General features: G+C 41.2%; 1 protein-coding gene across 2 annotated transcripts; it reads right to left on the bottom strand.

Annotated features, from left to right (window-relative positions):
• Positions 1-879: 879 nt before the first annotated feature.
• On the bottom strand, positions 880-21,561 carry LOC142365570 (thioredoxin-like protein 1). Of its 2 annotated transcripts, none has more exons than XM_075446452.1 (8): positions 21,351-21,559; positions 19,106-19,202; positions 17,815-17,988; positions 14,397-14,519; positions 13,946-14,015; positions 13,168-13,340; positions 9,368-9,472; positions 880-2,544 (listed from the first exon to the last, which is right to left on the bottom strand). In XM_075446452.1, exons 1-8 carry the CDS (start codon positions 21,446-21,448, stop codon positions 2,515-2,517), a joined length of 870 nt encoding a protein of 289 aa, XP_075302567.1. In that variant the 5' UTR covers positions 21,449-21,559; the 3' UTR covers positions 880-2,514. The 2 variants fall into 2 exon arrangements, with proteins under 2 accessions (XP_075302567.1, XP_075302568.1); XM_075446453.1 differs by lacking the exon at positions 880-2,544 and adding an exon at positions 2,563-5,381 and having other exon boundaries at positions 21,351-21,561.
• Between the last annotated feature and the right edge of the window lie 3 nt (positions 21,562-21,564).

Genomic DNA, 21,564 nt, shown 5'->3' with positions numbered 1-21,564 from the left:
CGGCAATACTCTAATTACGGCCTCACACTGCGGATTAATCCTGTTACACAATCCCGGACGTGATACCCTGGCCGAGACACTCAGCCCTCGGGAACCCGATGACTACAGAGCTATTTCAGGTTTAAAGCCGCTAAGCAAACCTCACGACCGGCTCGCCAGCCCCAAAGGAAGCGAGAGAAGGCTCCAGGTAAAACTGCTCTTCCCGCTACCAGCTGCGCTGGGACACGTGCTGTACAACACCCGCAGATTTTCAGCCACCTTCCAGTATTTCACCACAAGTTCAACAGCTCAACCTTCGCTAGAAACAAAGTGGCAAGGGGGGGGCACAGCTGAAGGGGGACAAGGTGACGGGACTGCTGGCAAAGCTGGGTCAGACCTTGCCTCTGCACCAAAGCACAGCACTCTGCACACACACACCCCTGGCCTCAGTAGGGCTTCCGAACAACACAACAGCTTATTTCACCCTCCTGCCCCAAACAAGCAACAGCCTTCGGATGTATAAAACGTACGGAACTGAGCAGGGAACAGATTTAACCTAATGACAGAGAACATCAGTCATCTGTAGCACCGACCAGCACCAAACCTCAACTATCACAGCCTCTGCATTACCAGAACATGAGCACATTACGGCCCCCTCCTAGGGCTCCTGTTAGGAAGCCAATCACCTTCTCAGAGCGACTTTACCCATCAAGAACAACACTCAAAAGCCAGAGGCCAAGCAGCTGCATCATGAGCACTCATTCTGCAGGGTCCACACACACCTGGGAACACCATCCAAGAGGAACATCACTCCAAACAGTATTGCATCACAATTTCAGTTCTGTGCTTTTCAGCTCCTTGTGCACAGTTCTACCCATTTTGCATTCAGTGAAACATGTGACAGTTACCTCTAAACATTTATTTAGATCTATGTACATAGAATCATTATGGAAGGTATGCATCATGCAACCAAGGAAATCACAGAAGAGTCTCATAAACAATATAAATTTGACTGATCCTTTACAAAGATGAGAATCACTAGGTTATCAAATCTCTCAGGTATAAATATTATGAGGTAAGCAATACTTAGGATGAGGCACTTCAACAATAACCCAAAAGGTAGTTACTGTACAAAACTATAAACAGGAACAGTTATTCATATTGTCCCAATTATATTTAAAAATGATTTATGTTCTATATACAGTCTGTTACATGCCTTACACCCCCCACTGAAGCAAAACATTAAGGAAGTAGGAAAGAAACCGAATCATCGCATGCCACCGACTATCATACAGGTAGATGACTATCCTAGAGTACGCAGTGATACAGTGGGGGAAAAAAAAAGTGCCTCTAAAAATGTTTTTCTAGACAATCCCCAGTTTTCCATTCGGAGAAAATATCTATGCTAACAGCAAGCTGACTTGGTATTAACATACAAATCTGCCAAGCCAGAAGAGAACCACCCTACTGTGTTCAAGGAAGGAATGCCAATTAGGACAGGATTTAAGCCTTAGTGGGATTTATGGTAATTAGAAATGTAACAAATTTAACTTTACAAAGAAATTAATTATGCCAATTAGAACACTTAGCAAGTTTTACTGGGAATTTATACAGTATTATATGTATATGGTGCTGATCAATGCCCAATTTATTAAAATTACTTAGGGCACACTTCCAAGAAAATTTACCAAAGTAGTACTGGAATTCCAATTAAGATGTAAAATTAGTATTTGCAATAAACATTTCCTTATCAAGATCCAGAGAGAGGAAAAACACCCAATGACAGAAATAAGGAATTTCTGTTCAGGTGGGGTGCACAAACATCTAAATCCTCCTAACTGCACAGCTTGCTAGAGTCTGCCTGGGAAATGAGGTCAATATTTTCTAATATTAAAAAAACCCAAACACTTCACAGACCCAAGAATTCTCCGTGCCGAACAGCTTGCACCAGCATGCCATTTGTGACAAATCTGCAAGTCAATGGAACAGTAACTTAAAATACACTTCCTCCTCCTATGCTTTTTGAAAGGGGAACAGAAGTTTCCAAAACAGGTGAAGCTATTCCTATTTGAGACGTTATCTGTATTTTGTGGGAACAATGATCCTAAGTTCACTCAGTCTAACAATAAAGTAGCTCGGATTTTATTTTTTGATGGCCTCCGAAGGCCATCTATGTTGTACTTACATTTGACATTCTAGTCTCTGAACAAATGCAAGCCACATTATGTCTTCTGTTTCTAAAGATAAGTCAGTCGAGTTTTGGATTTTAACTGGAACAAAGGAAGAGCCACAGTTACTAGAAAAAAAAAATTAATCTTGGCAAAAGTAGTGGATTTTATTTACAAATACATGTACGAGGATTACAACAGAAACACACTAGGGAAACTCCATCTCAACAAAAGCAATGATTTATTGGTAATGGCATTAAATGAAACAGATTGACAGTCTCTGGTTATGGTCAAGCAATTATCCAGGAGTTGTAGGTAAAAGTGAAGATCTCTGATTGCGATAAGGCCTTCCAGTGTCTTTTGCATCCTAGTGGCTCTCTCCTTTTTTGCCAACTACCTGGTAAGAGAAAAAAGAAAAAGAGATAACGTTTAACCAAAAAAGTCCCACCATGGATTTTTTAAATTAAGTCTCAAAATAAACAAGTGCAACTCAATTTTCAACCAAGTTAATGCATTTAAGCATGCATTATTGTAGCACTTACAGAAGCTGTGAATCCCTCTACAGGGTTATGAGAGATGCAAGACACAAGAAACCTTATCTTTAGTACTCATACAGACAGCAAAGCATCAGTCTCACTTTCAGTTATAAGATAGTAACTGCAACAGAACAGACCACACTTCAAAATGTGTTATATACCAAACATTCAACCTTAATAAACTATACAAAATATTATAGTGGGAGGAACACCACTGGGTGCTCATTTGCCTTGGCATCCTTGCCATGTACCTCACTGAGAATGTTTACCTTGCAAATCAGCTCAAACCTATAAAGAAACCTTGCAACCACCTGATTTTCAGTTATTCCTTGTCAAAACATTATTCCTTACCAAGTCTCCTTGCAATCTCCAATTCTGCAAACTCCACCTGGAATCAGAGCCAGCTTAGTGCTTCCCTTTTCTGAAAGGATCACCACTGCCACCAGACTTTGGTGAGTTGATCTGCCAGCCAACAGCGAGTGCAGCTCCAGCACTCTATATACTGCTCTGCAGGTTTAAAGTTAGCTGAGTTCACTGCAGAAGGGTATCCAGTTCCCTTCGTTAACTGAACACAAACTCCTGAGAGCAGAAAACGATGCCATTTCAGTCACTTTTCTGAAAAGATTCAGACATAAATCCAGAGCTCTTGAAGACCCTTGAAAAAATATCCATTTATAAGCTAAACCAAAGTAAAAGAGAAGTAAGTCTTAACATTTAGGACTTCAAACTGCAGGAGGGACCTTGGGCAAGGCACCGATTCCCAGTTCGTTTCCATCTCACTGGAAAGCAGCACTTACAGCTCAGACAAGGTACAGTCAGAATTCACATGACCAGAGATTTGAAGATCACACTAATGGAGCAAATAATATACAATAAAGCTGAAAACGGAGGAGTAAAGCCTCTCTTGTGTTCTAAGCCATTGACTCCTATAGCAAATGTGCTCAGTATTAATCACCTCCACAGTTACGTGACAAAATACCACACAAGATTCACACAGTCAATACTGCAACATAGAACTAGGGGGAAAAAACAAAACAAACAAAAAATGAAACCCCAAAACACCCACAGCCCTGAAATAGGGAAGTCTCACGGACCCCCTGGAAGTATTCTTCCTGACCCTTCCCTTTTTTCATTTCTTGTTGAACTTCAAGAGGGAGAATTTTTCCACTGTCCAGATGCTTTTGGTTAGCCAAGTTACCACCATTACAAAGTAACTGAGATCTACTGATGGAAAGTACTTTTAAAGACCATTCGCACTTCCAAGGAACCCTTGACCAGGAGCATTTACCAAGCTTTAAATTCAACCTAATGCTTAAGAGGTCAGGAAATTTCCAATCTGACAACATGAGGAAAAAAGTAAAAAAAAAATTAGAAGCCAAATCACTTGCATTAAGATCCAATTAATCAAGTTAAAAAAGTTAAACTTGTCAAGAAGCAGTATTTATTCTTTGTGTATTTCCAAAGCACCAAACTGTGTTCACACACAGATTAAGCAAAAGAGAGAGAAAAAAAAACACGATTAAAAGATTAAAGATTAGGTGTTAGCAAGTGTGGAACATCAATGAAAAATATTGCTGTACCAGTCTGAGGCAGAAATGGACAACTCGCCCATGTGTATTATCTGTGAAAATCAACCACACTGATATGGATATTTTGTCACTGCAGGTCAACCCAACCCATTTTCTGACCACCCCACTCCACTTCCCCAAAACCAGCTGCGCTATTTAAACTTAAACCAAACAATCATGATTATTCTTTTCTTAGAAGCAGAACCATTTTCCTTCCTTTTACAGAAAAAACTGCCATCTACTGCATTCTAAGGTAGTGGTTACAGCCTGTAATTCCCACACAAGAGATGATGGTTTTGGAGCAGCCTTTTCTTCAACCATTTGGCTTTTTCCCCAAGCATCAGGCCAGAGCCTGACAGTGAGAAAAACCACAACCAACTCCATGGTTCATTACCAAGAGTAGGATGGGAAACACTTTATTACTGAACCTTCTGGAACAGAGTTGGTCTTGTTTGTTTGTTTCAAACACATATAAAGAGGTCGAGCAAGTAAAATTAGTAGGATGCTGTCAGAGAACTCTAATGAGGCCACACATGTACAAACACTCACCAGCTCCTCACTGCGTCTTCCCTGAGCAGTTACCCAGTGCCACTAAGGGACAACAGAGAGCAGTACTTCACAGCCCTTACTGGCTTGCCTACTCCTTACTGAAGCGTTACAACAAAGAACACGGCGGAGCTCCGCTAAGATATTAAAAAAAAGTCGAGTCTTGGTAGAGCATTTCACAAGCTGCATCTCAAACAGCTTTACAAATCTCAATACAGGCTGAAAAAGGAGTTACAGGAAATCATTTGTAAATGTACTGTATGGTATGCCTTTAAAATGTCAAGTTCAGGCTAACAGTGGGAAAGAAATGTGGTAAGACCGAAAGGTAAAGGTGTTTAAGGTAAGATTTGGAGCGGGCAGTGGAGGGGAAAGATGAGTTGAGGAGTCAGAAGGTAGAGAAGGCTTTTCCTGATGGCAGAAGGTGCAGAGAAGGCAGCTCTTGCATCAGTGCTGAGATTGTGGAAAGGGCGAAAGAGATGCTAGATGAGCAGAGGGAGCAAGGGAGTAGTGTAAGACCGCTTCAATCTTATTATTACTTTTTAATTTCTTCTGCCTTTTTAGTTCTTTAGAAATGGGAAGTTAAGCTGAAAAACAAACAAACAAAATGTTACAAGAGCGAGCAGCAGGATGTAGTGCAATTAAGCAGTTCTGAGTAGAAAGAAAGCCTTCATTCAAAAAGGGACAAAAAAAATCCACACCACCTGTTGATATTCACCTATGCCCCAACCTCAAAACTGAGTGGCACTAAGTTTTATTCATTAGTACCAGAAACAACCAAGAACTAAGTTTTATTCATTAGTACCAGAAACAACCAAGAACTACAATGGACAGCAACAGTTGCATGCTCTTCAACAAACAAAAGCACGTTTCTAAGTTCACCACAAGCTGCACAGGAGCCTACCCAATAGTAAACTATCACTCAATAGTAAAAAACCCATAGAACCCGCACCTTTACTCTACAGTTTAGCTATCTGCCCAAAGCAGTCCAACTGAGCATCACAAGCAAACCTACTACAACCCAAAGTCTCCTACAGCAGCTGGCATGATCAGTTATGCCTGAAGTCAGACCCTGCGTGGCCAAGAAACAGCAGTATGAACACTTCTAGTGTTAAGGATTTTTTTTTTTTTCTTCAAACAAGCATGCCTTTAAATCAAAGCTTTCCCAAAAGCATTTCAGAATATAATAAAAATATCTAGGAAGGGAACATTCATCCTAGTTGCCTGCTGTTGAGGGCCTCCTCATTTAAACAGGGCAAAGAACAGGTCATTCCCACTACTCTCTGTGCTTAGCTCACTACACTGCAGTCAGTTCTAAGCAGACATTTTTTCCTCAGTGTTCCTTTTCCATCACTCCAAAGACGTCCCTCCTTCCCAGAGGATAAAAATCAAGTTGTACAAGGAGAAGAATACACACAACCTGCTAAAGCAAGTTAGAAAGCAGCTTTTGTAACCTTACTCACTCAATCCAGCAATACCAACTACATGCAAGAAAATGAAAGATTTCTTTTTTAACAGTGAGGCCAATCAATTACTGCAACAACCTCCACAGGGACACGGCAGAGACCCCATTGCTGGAGGTTTGCAAGATGCAACTGGGCAGGGGGCTAGACAACCTCATCCAGGCTCCCCTCCCCAGGCAAAGCTGGATCGGGTGATCTTTTCAGGTCCCTTCCAACCTGGGCTGTTCTGTGATTCTATGTATGCCCAAACTAACTTGAAGCCAAAATCACTGAGGAAGCACTGACTTAATTACACCTACTTAGCACTTCTGTTATTTTTCAGAGTAGATGAATTTCAGCTTTCTGTTTGATAGTGCAAGTACTGGAAACAATGCCTCGTTTATATTAAACACACCAACCGACTCCCTGATCAAGAAGTGACTCTCCTTACAGCCCTCTTGGTGTTAGCAGAGCACCACACACACAAACATGAGTCTTCATCAACTGTCTGAAGGACCTGGCAGCTGCAGTTATGCACCTTAATAAGCAACCGCTAAGCAGTAAGCTGCTATAACTAAAAGCAGGCATTCCGATCCCACCCCAGTTAGGAAGCAAAATACATTAGCCAGTTCCTTAGCAGCAGTCATTCCAATGCGTTGGTTTTATTTTTCACTTTGCAACTGAACATGCATACAGTCAACTAAGCAGTGATGTGATCAATCATAAAAACATGACAGGAATCACATTCACATCCACTTTTTAAAGCCCTTCAAATAAGACACCTAACAGATTCTTACAAACGCTTCTCAAACTCAGGGAAAAAAAAAAAAACATTCCCCCATCTTGTTAATCATATTGCAATACTATTGCTATTGTAATTAGAAGAGAAATATGAACAGTAGAGACAGAATGAGATGAGGGAGCAAGACAGATGAGAGCAGTGAGGAGTGGTGTGGGTAACTACTCTAGGAGATGAAAAGAAAAATAAGGTTTCCCAGTTAATCTACAGACCTAAATATAATTAATGCCCAACGCTATATTAAGGTTTCATGACTGACAGGATCACTGGAAGAGAGGAAACAAAAGTTAAAATTCCCAAGAGCACTGCAACTCTGCCAGACTACACATCCCATTTGTTATGATGAAATGTTTTCACAGCCTAATATTAAAACTACATGTTCAGGAAGCAAAACAGGGATATTACATTTAGTATCGATGAGTATCTGAGCGCGGATTAGCCACTTCATAACCCAGTATCGCCTGCTGCTCCATTTCAGGCCATTCTGACCAGTTCGTTAACATCCTGACATGAGCAGTGCGATGCTAACACCACAGGACTCTTCGGTGCATACATCGTCTTGTGGGTTTGCGCCCCTCCCCATCCATTTAAATGGATGTCACAAGACACAAAGGCACTCCTTGGTGGTGCCAAGACATTCACCTGAAAACTCTGAGGAAACCAAAACTGACATAGTATTTACCAGGCCATAGAGCAGCTTCCAAGCACCCACGCTGCATCTAGAACCGAGAGGGATCTCTAAATCCCTTCTAACTGCAGCAGAGGGCTGAGACACCTGGAGACCCATGTTATTTTTAATGCCTTTATAGGCTTGTGTGAGGGCACATCTGAATTAAAGAGCCCACTCTCTGGAGCTCAGATTGTTACAGTCAGCACTTCAGTACTGCGCCCACCAAACTAACATTTTGTCCACGCAACTTAAAACACTGTCTCAAACCCATGTAACACTCTACAGAAACCCTGAATCGCTTTACCAAGTGCACCCCCATCAGGATTATCAACTAAAAAAAAAAAATCACTACTTCAACAATCAGAAGGTCAGCTTTAAAGAGTGCACTTGTTGAAAAAAAGCTTCTGGTTCTTTTGAAAGCAAAACTAATTAACAGAGTTTACAGAGAACTGAAAGTGAGATAGAGCTCAAGTACTGAGTCAAAGTCCCATGCCCCACACTACACTACCAGAAAAATTAAGGATGTTAAAATAGTAATTGCACAGCTTATTGGAGGGGATCCCCTAATACCATAACTACTGACAAAAAAAGCTGTATAGAACAAAAACATAAACAGATTGTAAATCAATTAATATATTTCTAGCTCTGGAAGAATTAGAAGTGCTACCTTAGAAAGGTCTCAAATTGATATCCAATTAGTTTTAGTACATTAGAATAACTTTTTCAATTGCTTCAAGTTTCATTGAAAGGCAGCAAAACCTGTTCAACTTCTGTTTATAAACCTAATTATACCTGCAAAAATATTAAGTTCTACATGTAGAAGTTCAGATCAAGCTCTAACATAAAAATTCCAAGGACGTGACATGTTGGCGAGTGTTAGTCTTTTTAACCTTCTGAAGTTATAGGTAATTCATAGAATAAATTCTGTGGTGCTTTCAATGTTACCGGTCACCTACACAGCAGTTTGTAGGCAGGTGTTACAGCAGTACTTGCCCTTTTACAAAGCCTACTAAGTTTTAAAGCAGTTTATTTTAAAAAGTCTTATTACATTTCACAACAGTTGTAAGTAGCTTTAAAGTTTCAATCCTTTCAAACGCATTTCACCTTCTCAAAAAAAAAAAAAATGACTCCAGTGCCTTTCATACTGTAACAAGTTGTCTGCTTCTTCATTTCCTCTTTATAAAAGAGATGTTTAATAGTAGACATCTTGTGACCAAATATTTTTCAAATCTCAAGCTTACTTAACGCTGCGCAATGAACCAAATTCTTCAAAGGAGAAGTCACATCAATCACACGGAGTCTAATTAATTTGTACATGCAATTGCTTCTCTACTTCCTGAGCACCATCAGAAAAGAAGTTTCAAAATCAAGAGACAAAATCTCACAGCCGCTAAAAACCCCAACATTGTCTATAGCACATATAATTTGACAGTCCCTCAACTTTTCATATATACATTCTTATCAGTTATTTTTACAAAGCTGGTGAACAAAAACTTGTAAGCAAAAGCAAAGATCTTTAACATAAAGCTACACATTTTCTTCTGGACGCCAAAACTACCTTCAGTTGTGGAACTGTAGTAACAACCAAGTGCATTTGTTCTGTCAACCCATTTTTAAGTAGGTTTAAAACATTCAAAAGTGGTTTTAAAAAAGCAGACTCACTCGCTTGAAGTCATTCATATTTGTTGCTTGGACTGGAGTTCCAATAAATGTGAAATAGGTAATTCTTGTTGTCTCTTCATCTCCGTGATTGGATTGGACGAACAACTGAAGAAAAAACCCCAAACACAAAGACTTAAGGTAAACCGTCCATCCCTGAATTAATACATAAAATATTAGGTACCCAGTATTTTCGAACTAACCAAATTAACACTTTTTCCAATTATATAGGCCTGTGAAACCTTTAGAGAAGCTACTGTCCTCTTATTTTAAATAACAATTATACAGAATGCTACTATTTTTCCTGGTAGTTTGTTAAAAAGCCACACAGCTTGGATTTTCCCAGCTTCCACTGTCGACCTGCAACCACATTCAGCAAACAAAAACAGGATCTAGGAAGTCACAATTCACTATTCACTCGAATCTGACTTGCAGTATCAATTTCACCATGCTTGCTGAAGCCCCAAGGACTGTTTACCACCTAATCACAGAATGATTTTTACATGTAAATTACTACTACTACATGCATAATTATGTTTTTTACAGCACGAACACTAGATTCAAGTTATTCTAGAGTTTCAAACAAATATCAAGCTTCTTTTGAAATACAAAGTAAGGAATTGTTGCTGGAACCACTACACTTTGTAGAGCAGACAAATGAGAGAACAATTTCTTTGTGTGAAATAGTATTAGCAAGGAACTTGAAGTCAGAAGAGCAATGAGGTGTTTGTGAATCTTTCCACACTTTATTGTGAGCATGGAGAAAGCAGGAACGAGAAAGAAAGCGAGAAGTGGCATGGGGAGCAGAGGGAGGCCAACAGGTGGGCAAGGGACAGCACGCATCACGCCCTTTCCACACGCCATTGCCAGTATCGATGACGATGCCCGTTCTGCCTCAACCACTGCCTGTGCCACAGACCACTCAATGGTGGCAGGCACGCATCACTACATACAGCCATGGGATGGTGTGGGTGGGAAGGGACCTTCATTTAAAGCGCATGTGCTCCAGCCTCCCTGCCATGTGCAGGGACATCTTCAACCAGATGAGGCTGCTCACAGCCCGATCCAACCTGGCTTGGAGAAGTTCCAGGGATGGGGCATCTCTCACTGCTATGGGCAACCTGTGCCATGGTTTTGCCACCCTCGTCAAAAAAAAAAAATAATCTTCTTCCTTACATCCAGTCTACATCTCCCCTCTTAGTTTAAAACCATTACCCCTTGTCCTATCCCAACAGGCCCTGCTAAAAAGCCTGTCCCCATCTCTTAGAAGCCCCCTTTAAGTACTGGCAGCTGCTCTAAGGTCTCCCCACAGCCTTCTCTTCCCCAGGCTGAACAGCCCCAGCTCTCACAGCAGAGGGGTTCCAGCCCTCGGATCATTGCTGGGGCCTCCTTTGGCCCTGCTCCAACAGCTCCAGGTCTGTCCTGTGCCGAGGGCTCCAGAGCTGGACACAGGACTCCTGGGGGGGGGGGGGGGGGGGGGGGGGGGTGGTGTCTCAGCAGAGCAGAGGGGCAGAATCCCCTCCCTCACTCTGCTGCCCACACTGCTGGGGATGCAGCCCAGAGCACAGTTGGCCTGCTGGGCTGCCAGTGCACATTGCCAGGTCACGTCCAGCTTTTCATCCACCAGTACCCCAAGTCCTTCTCGGCAGGGCTGCTCTCCATCCCTTCATCCCCAGCTTGTACTGGTACCAATGGGTGCCCTGACCCAGATGCAGGACCCTGCACTTGGCCTTGCTGAACCTCATTAGAGTCACACAGTCCCACTTCTTGAGCTTGTCCAGGTCCTTTGCGGGGAGGCAGTACGCTTTCTTTGACCTTCCTCTTCTGGCTGACATACCTGTAGAAGCCCTATACTTAGAATTTTTTTTGTAACAACACTAGTACTTGCAAGTGTGTGATAAACAAGCTGGACTGCTGATCTAGACCAATACAGACATTCACCCCTCCAGGTGGCTTCACCGTAGTTGGAAGACCATGTATTTTCCTACACAAACAACATGTTCGGAAGGTGAGGGTTGAAATGCTGAAGAAAATACTCTTCAGACAGAAACAGAACAGCATGTCAAGGACTGACTTTTGTCAAACAGGTGACCAGCAATGTGTTCAGCAATTCTGTCTCAGCAAGGGTACAAGAAGTTCAACAAGAGCAGAGAAAAACGAATGCCACTGAAGTAGCAGTAATGCAGAGACGCAGACAACAGATGAAGAAAAACAGCATTAGATATGATGAATTATATGGATTAGAAACTGCAATGTATAGAATTACTAATAAAAAAATCCAGCTCAGTTCAGTAACAAACCTAGCAGTGATGTATATAAATGAAGTATGAACTTGCCAATGTTAACATGGAAATGGTCAATAAGTATTTCTGACTACACATGGCAGAAAAGCAGGACAATTTGTGTATATGACAACTGTGCCTCCTCCAGTTCATTAGGAACCAAATGGAAGGTTTTTATCCATAGGACTACATAAGCGAGCAGAACTTCATCATCCGGACTGAAAACACAGGTGGTGGACAAGATGACTGGCCACCTCGTTTTTAGGTCCAGCTTCAGCTAGGAAATTAGGGGGGAGCTACTCTAGTGCCCACATGCAAAGACTGCAAACAAGCAGAACTTCTATTTAATCACCTTATTATTTGTCTGGTGCTTGCACATCATCCTGTCTAAAGCTGACACAGGACTTTATTAAAGAAAAAATATGCAACCTGCACCTGTCAGCACAGCTTTGTAGAAGGTAAGATGAAGTTGGTCACAAAGGTAACTCCATAGAAAGACATGAAGAGCAGTTATTTAGGTTCACCTCCCATTACATTTAAAATAATTGCTCGTAAAACATTGCTAAGTATGAAAGTAGCTGACTGATCTACTATGTGGTCCAACTGTAGTAATTCAGAAATCTACCAGAAACGTTTTCACAGAAGAAAAAGTGTGATGAAAAGACTGAGGGTGGATCAATGTTTTGGAGCTACCTGTAACTCAAACTGGTGATTTCTGTGGCCAGCCCACTCAAATATAGCTTAATTTCATCAGTTGTAAGTCCATACATTTGCAAACGCATAATTCGGGCCACAAAAAGCATTTCCATGGAAAAGAATTCAGGGTTCATATTTGAAAAACAGTTCAACGCAATATTGCAGGAGACAAGGCTAGCACAGTACCAGGATGAAGCCAAGCATAAAGCAATTGCACACCAATTTAGTCATCACATATATTGCACTAGAACCTGTATTTTTAAATTGAAAGAGGAGAAACTGCACCTGCATTTAAGAGCCAAAAAACCTACGTGAAATCTGTGGAAAGTCTCTTAAGAGCAAGAGAATTAGAGAGCTCCTTAAAAGACAAAGGTGCTTTGATTACAGCATTTAAGAACCCTCACAGAAAGCAGGCATGGAGTTTAAAGACACGGCAAGTACTTCACTTGATATTCAGAGAAATCTCTCATTTCTGCAATCAGATTACTGAGAAACTGGATTCCTTGTCTCCTCAACTCTTCAAACGGAGACAAGGTACCTATCAAGAAGATACGTTAGTAACAACACAAGCTGTGTTAAATGGCACACTAGCTCATGAAGAGGTAAAAAGCAAACCTTACGTCTCATACTAGGTCATAAGAGACATGGCACACGCATGGCTTTGCCTCACTTTCGATTACTGAAATGCTTTTGGCATAAACATACAGTTTGCAATCAGCAGAGAGAAGCTAAGAACAGTTGCAGTGAAATCAACAAACATGCACAGCTTTAAAAACCTATGAAGTTCTCAGCCTGCACAGACCTCAGAACAGAAAATTTACTTACAGTTACACTGTTAACATTCTGAAATTTTACATAGCGAAGCTGGACAATGCCATCTTCTTTAATATCATCTGGTGTCAGCTCCAGGGCTTGAGTTGGTTCACTTCTTTCTGCTTCTTCAAAATCCATAGATCGAGGCAGGTTGATAAAGATTTTTATGTACTTTGGACCTTGCCCTGTGTTAAAATATAGGAGTCGTATTCCACTGTTTAAATATACTCTCAAACTGCTTGAGAAGCCCTCGCTTATTGCAGTCTCTAGACAACACAAGGAAAGGTGAGCTTCTACAGTTCTAATATATTATCTGTCAATCCTACATCACCACCCTGGTTACTGAAGGGCATCCATCTGCCTCCATGTCAGAGATGGAATTCCACAGAAAAAAGCCAATAAAAAGTCTAAAAGTAATAGTTTTAATGAGTCATAGCACCCGAACACTTTACGTAATTTTGTAATGTAAACTAAGTCACCATAACAACAAAGTTATGCCTTTCAGTAGCTCTCACATTAATTCCTGAAATAAACACAAGTTTCTCTTTGCAAGGTATCCAACTATAGCAAGTACTCATATTTGTGTCATACCAAATACCCATGCATGAGGTTAGTGAAAAATCAATGAGATCATTTGTTGTCATTCATTTACAGTAAATTTTCTGAAGCTACTGTGGGATTTTCAGAAGGTAAAAGGCTCCAGGAACAACAGTGTTATTTTTAGAAAATTCACCTAAACATAGACAAGGTTTTGGTTTCAAAGATGTGATTAAACAGACACCTCACTCACCATTATCTGGCCCCTGAAGTTTCATAGAATAAAGTTTGACAGGCTGACTAAAAGCTACAGTAATAAGCAGCTGTGGAGAAAAAAAAAGTTGCTGTTAAATAGTGTTTTCCTCATTCTTAAGAACAAACACAGCACAGTAATTAACTAGAAATAAGTTTCAGTTTTGAAATAAAATTAAGTACTTACCTTCACTATATTCCACACATGCACTAACTAGTCTGTCACTTTAAAATATCAGCTAATGCTACTCTGCTTGGAATCTTTTCCATAAATAAAGGGATGTGAAACTGGAAATGCTACAACGACCTCCGAACACTAGTTTTACCTATGGCCTACTACCATCTCCCACTCCTTCTTACACTACCATAACAATATATAGCAGACAAGTTTTTGAAAAATATGTGTGCAGACCAGACCATCATTAAAAATCTCACTTAAATATCTACTGTACCTGCTCATCACAGTCTGATTCCAAGTAGGTAGAGTCTTTACGTAAACAATTGTCAAATCCGTGCTCATCACTCTCATTAAGACATTCACAGCCGGCTTTATTGATAAATGGCATTAAATCCATCTGAAAGTAAAAGCGAGAGCATTGCTGAGTGCATAATAAGTGCGCCATGAACTCATCTGGGATTAGTAAGCACTGGAGTGAATGAAACTCTTCATTCAACAGATTAAAATAACGAGACACAGAAAACCTCAGGGGTTTATATCAAAAGACATTACAAACAAAAACTACAAATACTATAGTACTCAGATGTATCCTGTTCATAACTGAATGACATTTTTTGCCTCCATTCAAAACCCCATACCCCTGCAACACATGCCTGGCATTCTGAGAATAAGAAATTGGGCACAGGGAGAATTTTCAGATACACTTTTGATAAACAAGGCTACATCATCCTAAGTCACAGTACAACACAGACAAACTGACATTAGACTGGAGCTATGATCAACTTAAAAACAAAATGGAAATCAGCCTCCCCACAATTTACCATATATTGCAGAACAAATGAAAAGACCATCACTATAGTTCTTATTGGACTTTATATGCAAGCTAGTCTTACTTTATGTCTTTTTCAGCACTGCATAAAAATTAACTTTATGAAACCTTTTCCTAATCCTTTCTCCCCATACTTCAGTAAAAACACAGAACAACAGAAAACAAAAGCTACACAATTCACCATGAACCAGTTTGTTTTATTGCTCAGCTCTTTGGTAAAAGGTCAAACGAAAAGCTTTACCATATATGCATTCTCAGATTAAAGCAGACTGTTATCCATGCTCCAAGCCTCAACCATTTAAAAGGTAGTATTATTGCAGTGGCAGAATAATCTGTAACAATTTCCAGATAACCAGATTTTTTTGCCTGCAGCTGAAGTAAACCAAGTCCAACTGAAGCATAAGCCAGGCCAAAAATCAAGTATTTCATGTATTTGGGCCTGAAGACAGAGTATTAACATCTCACACCGTAACAGTACAAATACAAGCACAAGCTGCTGAGAGAACAGAACTCATCGCCTGTATCCCACTTCTACATTGCTCTGAGCAAAAACCACTTTCCCCCTCCCAACATCCAAATGCAGGCTTAGCTTGCAACTCACATGCTCAGAAGACACAAGGTAAGAAAAAGGAAGGAACACACAGCTGCACAAGAGGATGAAGATGCTTTCCCGGAGCCAACGGCAGCCCAGTCTGGGTCAAGCATATCCTAAAGCTGCATTTCAACCTACCACTTCCAGGTCAAACAGAATTCCTGCTTGGCTCATACGGCCCTGAAGATACTGAGGCCTAGGTTTGCAGGGGTAAGACACCATCTCCTGCAAGATTAACTTTCAACAGAAGATGGTGTGTTCATCTCAAAACCAATCTAACCAAGCAGACCTCAACTTGCTGCTGGCATGGTTTTCAGTGCGTTTAGGGCTCCAAAGCTAACAAGCTGACCCTTTGTCTTCTGACATTCCCGTAGTGCCACAGAGGATTTCATGATAATTATAAATGTAAAGCGTTCACAGATAAAGCGAAGAGTAACACGTGCCATGGAACAGTTAGGAAGTAGCTGAACTGCTAGAAATTCAAGTGACCTGTGCCCTTGGCAGTTTATTACAATGAGAAATACTCCACTGGATTTGCACCCTGCTTACACTTGCCTGATAGGATATGGCTAGCTATGAATTTAAAATACATCACCTCCAAAAAAATCCGGTTTTACATTTAATAATGCAATCTGGGGTTCTATAGATACTCATCACAGCTAAGTTTAATGTACTAGATTTGCTAATGCAAAGTAGTGTGCACACTACAGCAACTAGCTAAGCACTGAACGGTGACATATGACTTAGGCGAAATGTAATACACCATACAACTAACTGTGTTTATACTTCTGGTAGAACAACAGACAATTGCATTTAAGGAGTAATACTACACCAAGGATTGCTTGGAGAATACCACCTAAGACAACAGCTCTAGTAAAAGTGTTTTGTCACATTAGACTTCTCATTTACATGTGTTTGTTAGTACAGCTGTCAGACAGGCTTATAATTTGAAACGCACAATTGCCTTGAGGTAACACAAAAAACACGCAGAACATGGTGAAAATAATTTCCTTGAGAGCACCAATATTTCTAAGCGGATTGCTCCCTTACTGAGATTTCAGCCAAAAATTCAAGCATCCCTACAAAGTTTTGATTTACCTAGAAGACAGGCAAACCATGCAATGATAAAAAAATCTGTTCATGAATATCAGTTTTTAAATTCTTCAAAAAAGTTAAAAATCAAGCGTTACTTACAAGACATTTTGATGCAAGGTTTAAAAAACATTCAGTCTAAGAACATATATTTAGAAATGTTCACTTTTCTTTTTTGCAAAGTACTAAAAAGTTACAGGTTATTTACTTAGTTTACATTATCTGCGAATGCCTGATCCGTGATCACTGGAGTGATACACAGTACCCCTACAGAAGCAAAATGATACACATTAAGCATTAAATTGAAAGCAAATTCACAGTTGCTCAGACCAGGCACGTAATCTTTTCCAAGTATTCCTCTGACATTTTTTATTTTATATTCTTCTACGAGCAAGAAAAAAAAAATCCGAAGAGAGCACTTTGTAGTACCATCCACTTTTGCAAACATTAGCAATCAGGCAAAAGAAAATATACCAGGAAATATCGCTTATCTAACAATACCCTCCCAAAGGCACTCTGTTTTCAGCTCCATCTTCATCTACAGCAGCTTGCCCTGAACTGTTACAAAGATTAATTCCTTTGGCAACAGAATCTCTCCTCTCCCCGGCCTTTTTTTTTTTTTAAAAAAAAAAAAAGATGAAGCAGAGAGGATTGAAAAACAGGTAAGGAACAAGAAGAAAAAAGGAAAAACCTAAATGAACCTACCACCACATAAATAACAGAGGATTTCTTCAGGAACAAGCAGAGCAACTTTTCAATGTTCTTGACAGCTATGCCTAACAATGTCTTTTCCCCTGGACATTTTTACACTTTAAAAAAATGTTTTGGGAAGACAGGTTGGGAAGTCCGAGAAGAGGAAAGCAGCAGGATAAACAGCTGCAGCAAAAAGTTCATCATAAAACATGAAATTCATTATTTTAATGGCTACGCGTGAAGATTTTTCTTAAAACATTTCACAGTTCTATAACCATACCTACTAAATCCATACCCGTTAATTTCTTACTTGTGTCTGAAAAAGGAAACCCAGACACATGCTCTCTCAAAGCCAAGGGAACTGGCAGTTTTGCCTAAAGTAGTATTGTTTGACTTAGGGTATGTTTCAAAAGCAACAGATTTTTTTTTAAACATTCAAGTTACGTAAACATTAAAAGAAATTAGCTTCAGATAAGAGATGCATACATATCCTTTTGGGATATCTGTATCTTCACTGTTTCCAGGATCATTCTCCAGGTGCTGTTTAATTTTTTCTTCTAAACCTACAGCATCTGCTCCTTGATATTGGTCAATTCGCACTTTGTTTCGGAAAAACAGAAATGTTGGTGTTGCTGATATATTATTGGTAGCTGCTGTTCCCTGGAATGCATAAATTAGTTACAAGTGTTACATAACAGTATTACCAATATTAGGCAGAAATTTTAGCTTGCTTCACGTAGATAAGAAGGCACACACTAGACAATAATCAAGCTACATCACCTCAAACATCACAAACAATCTCTTCTTTTATAAACAGCTTTCACTCAGATAACAATTGTAAGTTAATTTAAATTCTTCAGATCCTCCTAATCCTTTACACATTTGGGCATTCTTTGAATGCACTTTGTGTTGTTAGTAGATTTGTTGGTACACCGTAAAAATCACATTACTCATTGGCTCTCGCAAATGGAGGGTGGCTTTGTTTACCGCTTATTTTACAAGTTGGTTTTTTGTTTGTTTTACACCTGCACTTCTTCCTCTCCCAAGCCACATTCATGCACACCCAGGAACTGCAGCCTGCTGCTGTAGAAGTCAAACTCCATCTGACTTCTACCAGTGCTCAGACCTGTTATCCACTCATAGCAGTTCTTCCAAAACTCTCCACAATTTAGTGTCATTTGCAACCATTGTTACCACTTTAATGTTCATCTCTCTCCATTACAATATGCAGTAATTCAAGACACTTCCTTCCAACCTGCCGTTCTTAATTTTTGTTAACAGCCCTGAAGTCAACCAATAGCTCATCTGCAACACTGTCTGTTAAAAACACTTGAGTAGTACTCAGGAGGAATCTAGGCCCACTAATCATATCAGTTCACCGCATTTTTCATTTTGCTCAATAATTATGCCAATATTTGTTTGGAAAGACTTACTCTTTTTAATACATACTAGTGCTATCTTCTACATTTAGCAGTATTATCTAAACTGCACAGGCAGGAGGAACTGTTAAACTGTCTGTACACAGCTTAAATGAAGGACATCACAGTGGTAATTACAAGAATATTCTTCTAAACAAAAGCGTTGTTTGTTCGCATCTTTGAGCATATTCTAATTTTGGAGAATTTCACAATATGGCTATTTGTGATTCACCAAACATGCCAATCATCACAGGATACTACCCTTGGTATACTGTCTGAACAGTTTTTGTTCAAGTTTCCCATTCACTACATTACCTGCTCTTTCTCTTAAAACTGAAAATATGTTTTTGAATACCAACCTGGCATTGATGTACATCTACTTCCAAAAAAGTTGCCTGGGGGTATTTGTTACTCAGAGCATTGAAAGCTGGGGCTATCCTTAAACAAGGGCCACATCTGTGAAAACAAAGTACAGTTTAAGTTAACTCAATTTTTTCTGAAAAATGGCTGCCCCAAATAGAATTAGCACATTCACATTCTCACCGATATCCTTGATACACATAAAAATAACCTTCCTACCTGGCTGACAGATGGTGAACAATCCTGGTGATACAATTAAGAATGACATTTAGAAACACATCACCAAGTGTTAATTCCCACTTCCTCAGACAGCTTCAATGTCACATGATTAGCTATTAATTAATACTAGCCTCACATTTTCATCTAATAGGTTTAGCTCCAGCACCTTTTACCACAAGCCAAAGTCCTGCTAACTAAAGTGACATAAAGGAGGACAGAGTTGACTGCTTTTCCTGGAACAGCAAAAAAATCTCTTAACAGAAAACTAGTACTAGCTCTTCACCTTACCTCCTGTGAAAGCATAGTATCTATAGGGAAATCTCGACATAGGACTTGAAATATCTAGCAGTAATAATGTATCAAACCCTTAGCAGGAATCACTAAACTCTCACTGCCTTAAGTCTCACTCACTACAACTGTAACCAGTTGCTACCATACTTATTCGACCCTGGTAGAACAGACCTGACTTCCGCTGATGTAGCTGTATCGCCTTGGCTGAAAATATGTATTTGTTCATTATTATACCTTTGCTGGCATATATGAAGTGTACAGACACAAGTATTCCTGCAAAGGAATATTCTCACAACTCAGCTTGCTGTGAAAGAAACAATTAAGTAACAAAACAGCAAAAAATCCCCAGTGGAAACTCCCTCCAACAGTATATCAGCTTAGGCCGTATCTAAACCCGAGAGCTCTGTCAGCACTAATCAGCCAACTCATATGGCTGCAGAACAGCACCAACGAGATCTGCTCCACCTTCCCTACTCTCTCGACAGCGAGGGTACAGACTCACAGCAGCGCAGCCAGCCAAACTCATATGTATCTACACACTAAGACATCAGGCCATTAATCTAACTGGAACCACATATATTGGGTTGTCCATAACCAAAATATTTTCATGCACGCGGTATTACTAAGATCACTAACAACTTCACAGTTATCGGTGAAGTTGACTGACCTTAGAAAAAACAACCACCCCAGCCCCATAACTAAGCAGCAGTAATCAGACATCTGATGTGTGTATATCGATGCTTCTCCCAGCACCCATTCAGACACACAGCTAGTGACTGCCGGGGCCTCTTCTACCCCAGCATAACTCCTTCCACAACACCAGACCTGAAGCCTCCTGAGCTCCAAACAGCTATTGGAAGTGGAATGGTTCAACTGTACATTGAAATATGGGGTGGAAAGATGAGGAAAAAGAATATAGTCACTAAGATGTAGGACTTCAACAATAACAAGGTGCACTTCGAAGCTCAGGACCACCAACACAACCACCACTCTCCCAAATTCGGCAGGTTACTGTGAATAACTGAATTGTGATGAGCTCCTCTGGTCACCAAGTCAGCCAGATGACACCACAGCTGTACTTCAAATCCCCACTCCGTGGGGGAAAAAGGGCACCTGCTTGCCCTGGGCAAAAAGGACAAGGATTCAGCAAAGCTTTAATAAAGCAAAGATGTTTTTAACAGGAACCGAGCAAGACGCAGCTGTCTGCGCCCTGTTAACGGGGCCTCTCTGACCTGCAACCGGCTTGTGAGCCAGCGCAGTGCCCGGCCCCCTCAGCACACCCGAACAGCGGCAGGTCCAGAGAGCAGGGGAAGGTGGCTCCGCTGCCAAAAGGTGAATTTCACAGCAGAAATGGGAAACATCACCCTGACGCCGCGACTATATTCACACGCTACAGACAGGGAGGGGCACTACCGCTAAAAAAATAATTAGTTCCGAGTTCTCACCGGCAGCAGCTGGCTAGGGACCGAGGCGACACAGCATTTCGCCAGCTAACTGCGCTTCTGAAGTTTAAACTCTGCCTCGCTTTGAAAAAAATAAATAAAACCACCAAAGCTCCCTCCAGGGCCGCAGCGGTTCCCCGGGCCCCAGGCAGCCTCCTCAGCCCCAGGGCGGGGCGGAGCGGTGAGGCCCAGCGCCCGCTCTCCGCCGCCCCAGCGGGAACGAGGCCGCGGTGGGGAGCGGCCCCCGCCCGCCGCGAATAGAACCGGGCGCCCGCGTCCCGCCCGCACTCACCCCCGCATGGTGAACTTCACCACGGCCAGGCGGGAGCCGGCAGCGCTGAGCTCGGGCTGGAACTCGGTGTCGTTGGCGATCACCTTCACGCCCACCATCCTCGCCGGGCGGCGGCGGCGCCGGTGCCGGCCTCGCTATCTGCAGCGTCACGGCGGGAAGCTGCGCCCGGCATGCACCGCTCGGCTCAGGGCGCAGGCGCGCCCGCCACGCCGCT

Source organism: Opisthocomus hoazin, chromosome W, assembly GCF_030867145.1.
Source record: "Opisthocomus hoazin isolate bOpiHoa1 chromosome W, bOpiHoa1.hap1, whole genome shotgun sequence".
Lineage (NCBI taxonomy): Eukaryota > Metazoa > Chordata > Aves > Opisthocomiformes > Opisthocomidae > Opisthocomus > Opisthocomus hoazin.
This window is presented reverse-complemented; position numbering and strand designations above follow the sequence as displayed.

What these genes read in the sequence shown, in the direction of transcription:
- LOC142365570 (XM_075446452.1), bottom strand. Translation starts at nt 21,448, where the DNA reads ATGGTGGGCGTGAAGGTGATCGCCAACGACACCGAGTTCCAGCCCGAG. An exon ending in CAGATATCCCAAAAGGATAT is followed by an intron (nt 14,520 to 17,814) that starts GTATGCATCTCT and finishes TTTTACTTTCAG; the next exon opens with ATGGATTTAATGCCATTTAT. An exon ending in ATATGAATGACTTCAAGCGA is followed by an intron (nt 2,545 to 9,367) that starts GTGAGTCTGCTT and finishes TTCTCTTACCAG; the next exon opens with GTAGTTGGCAAAAAAGGAGA.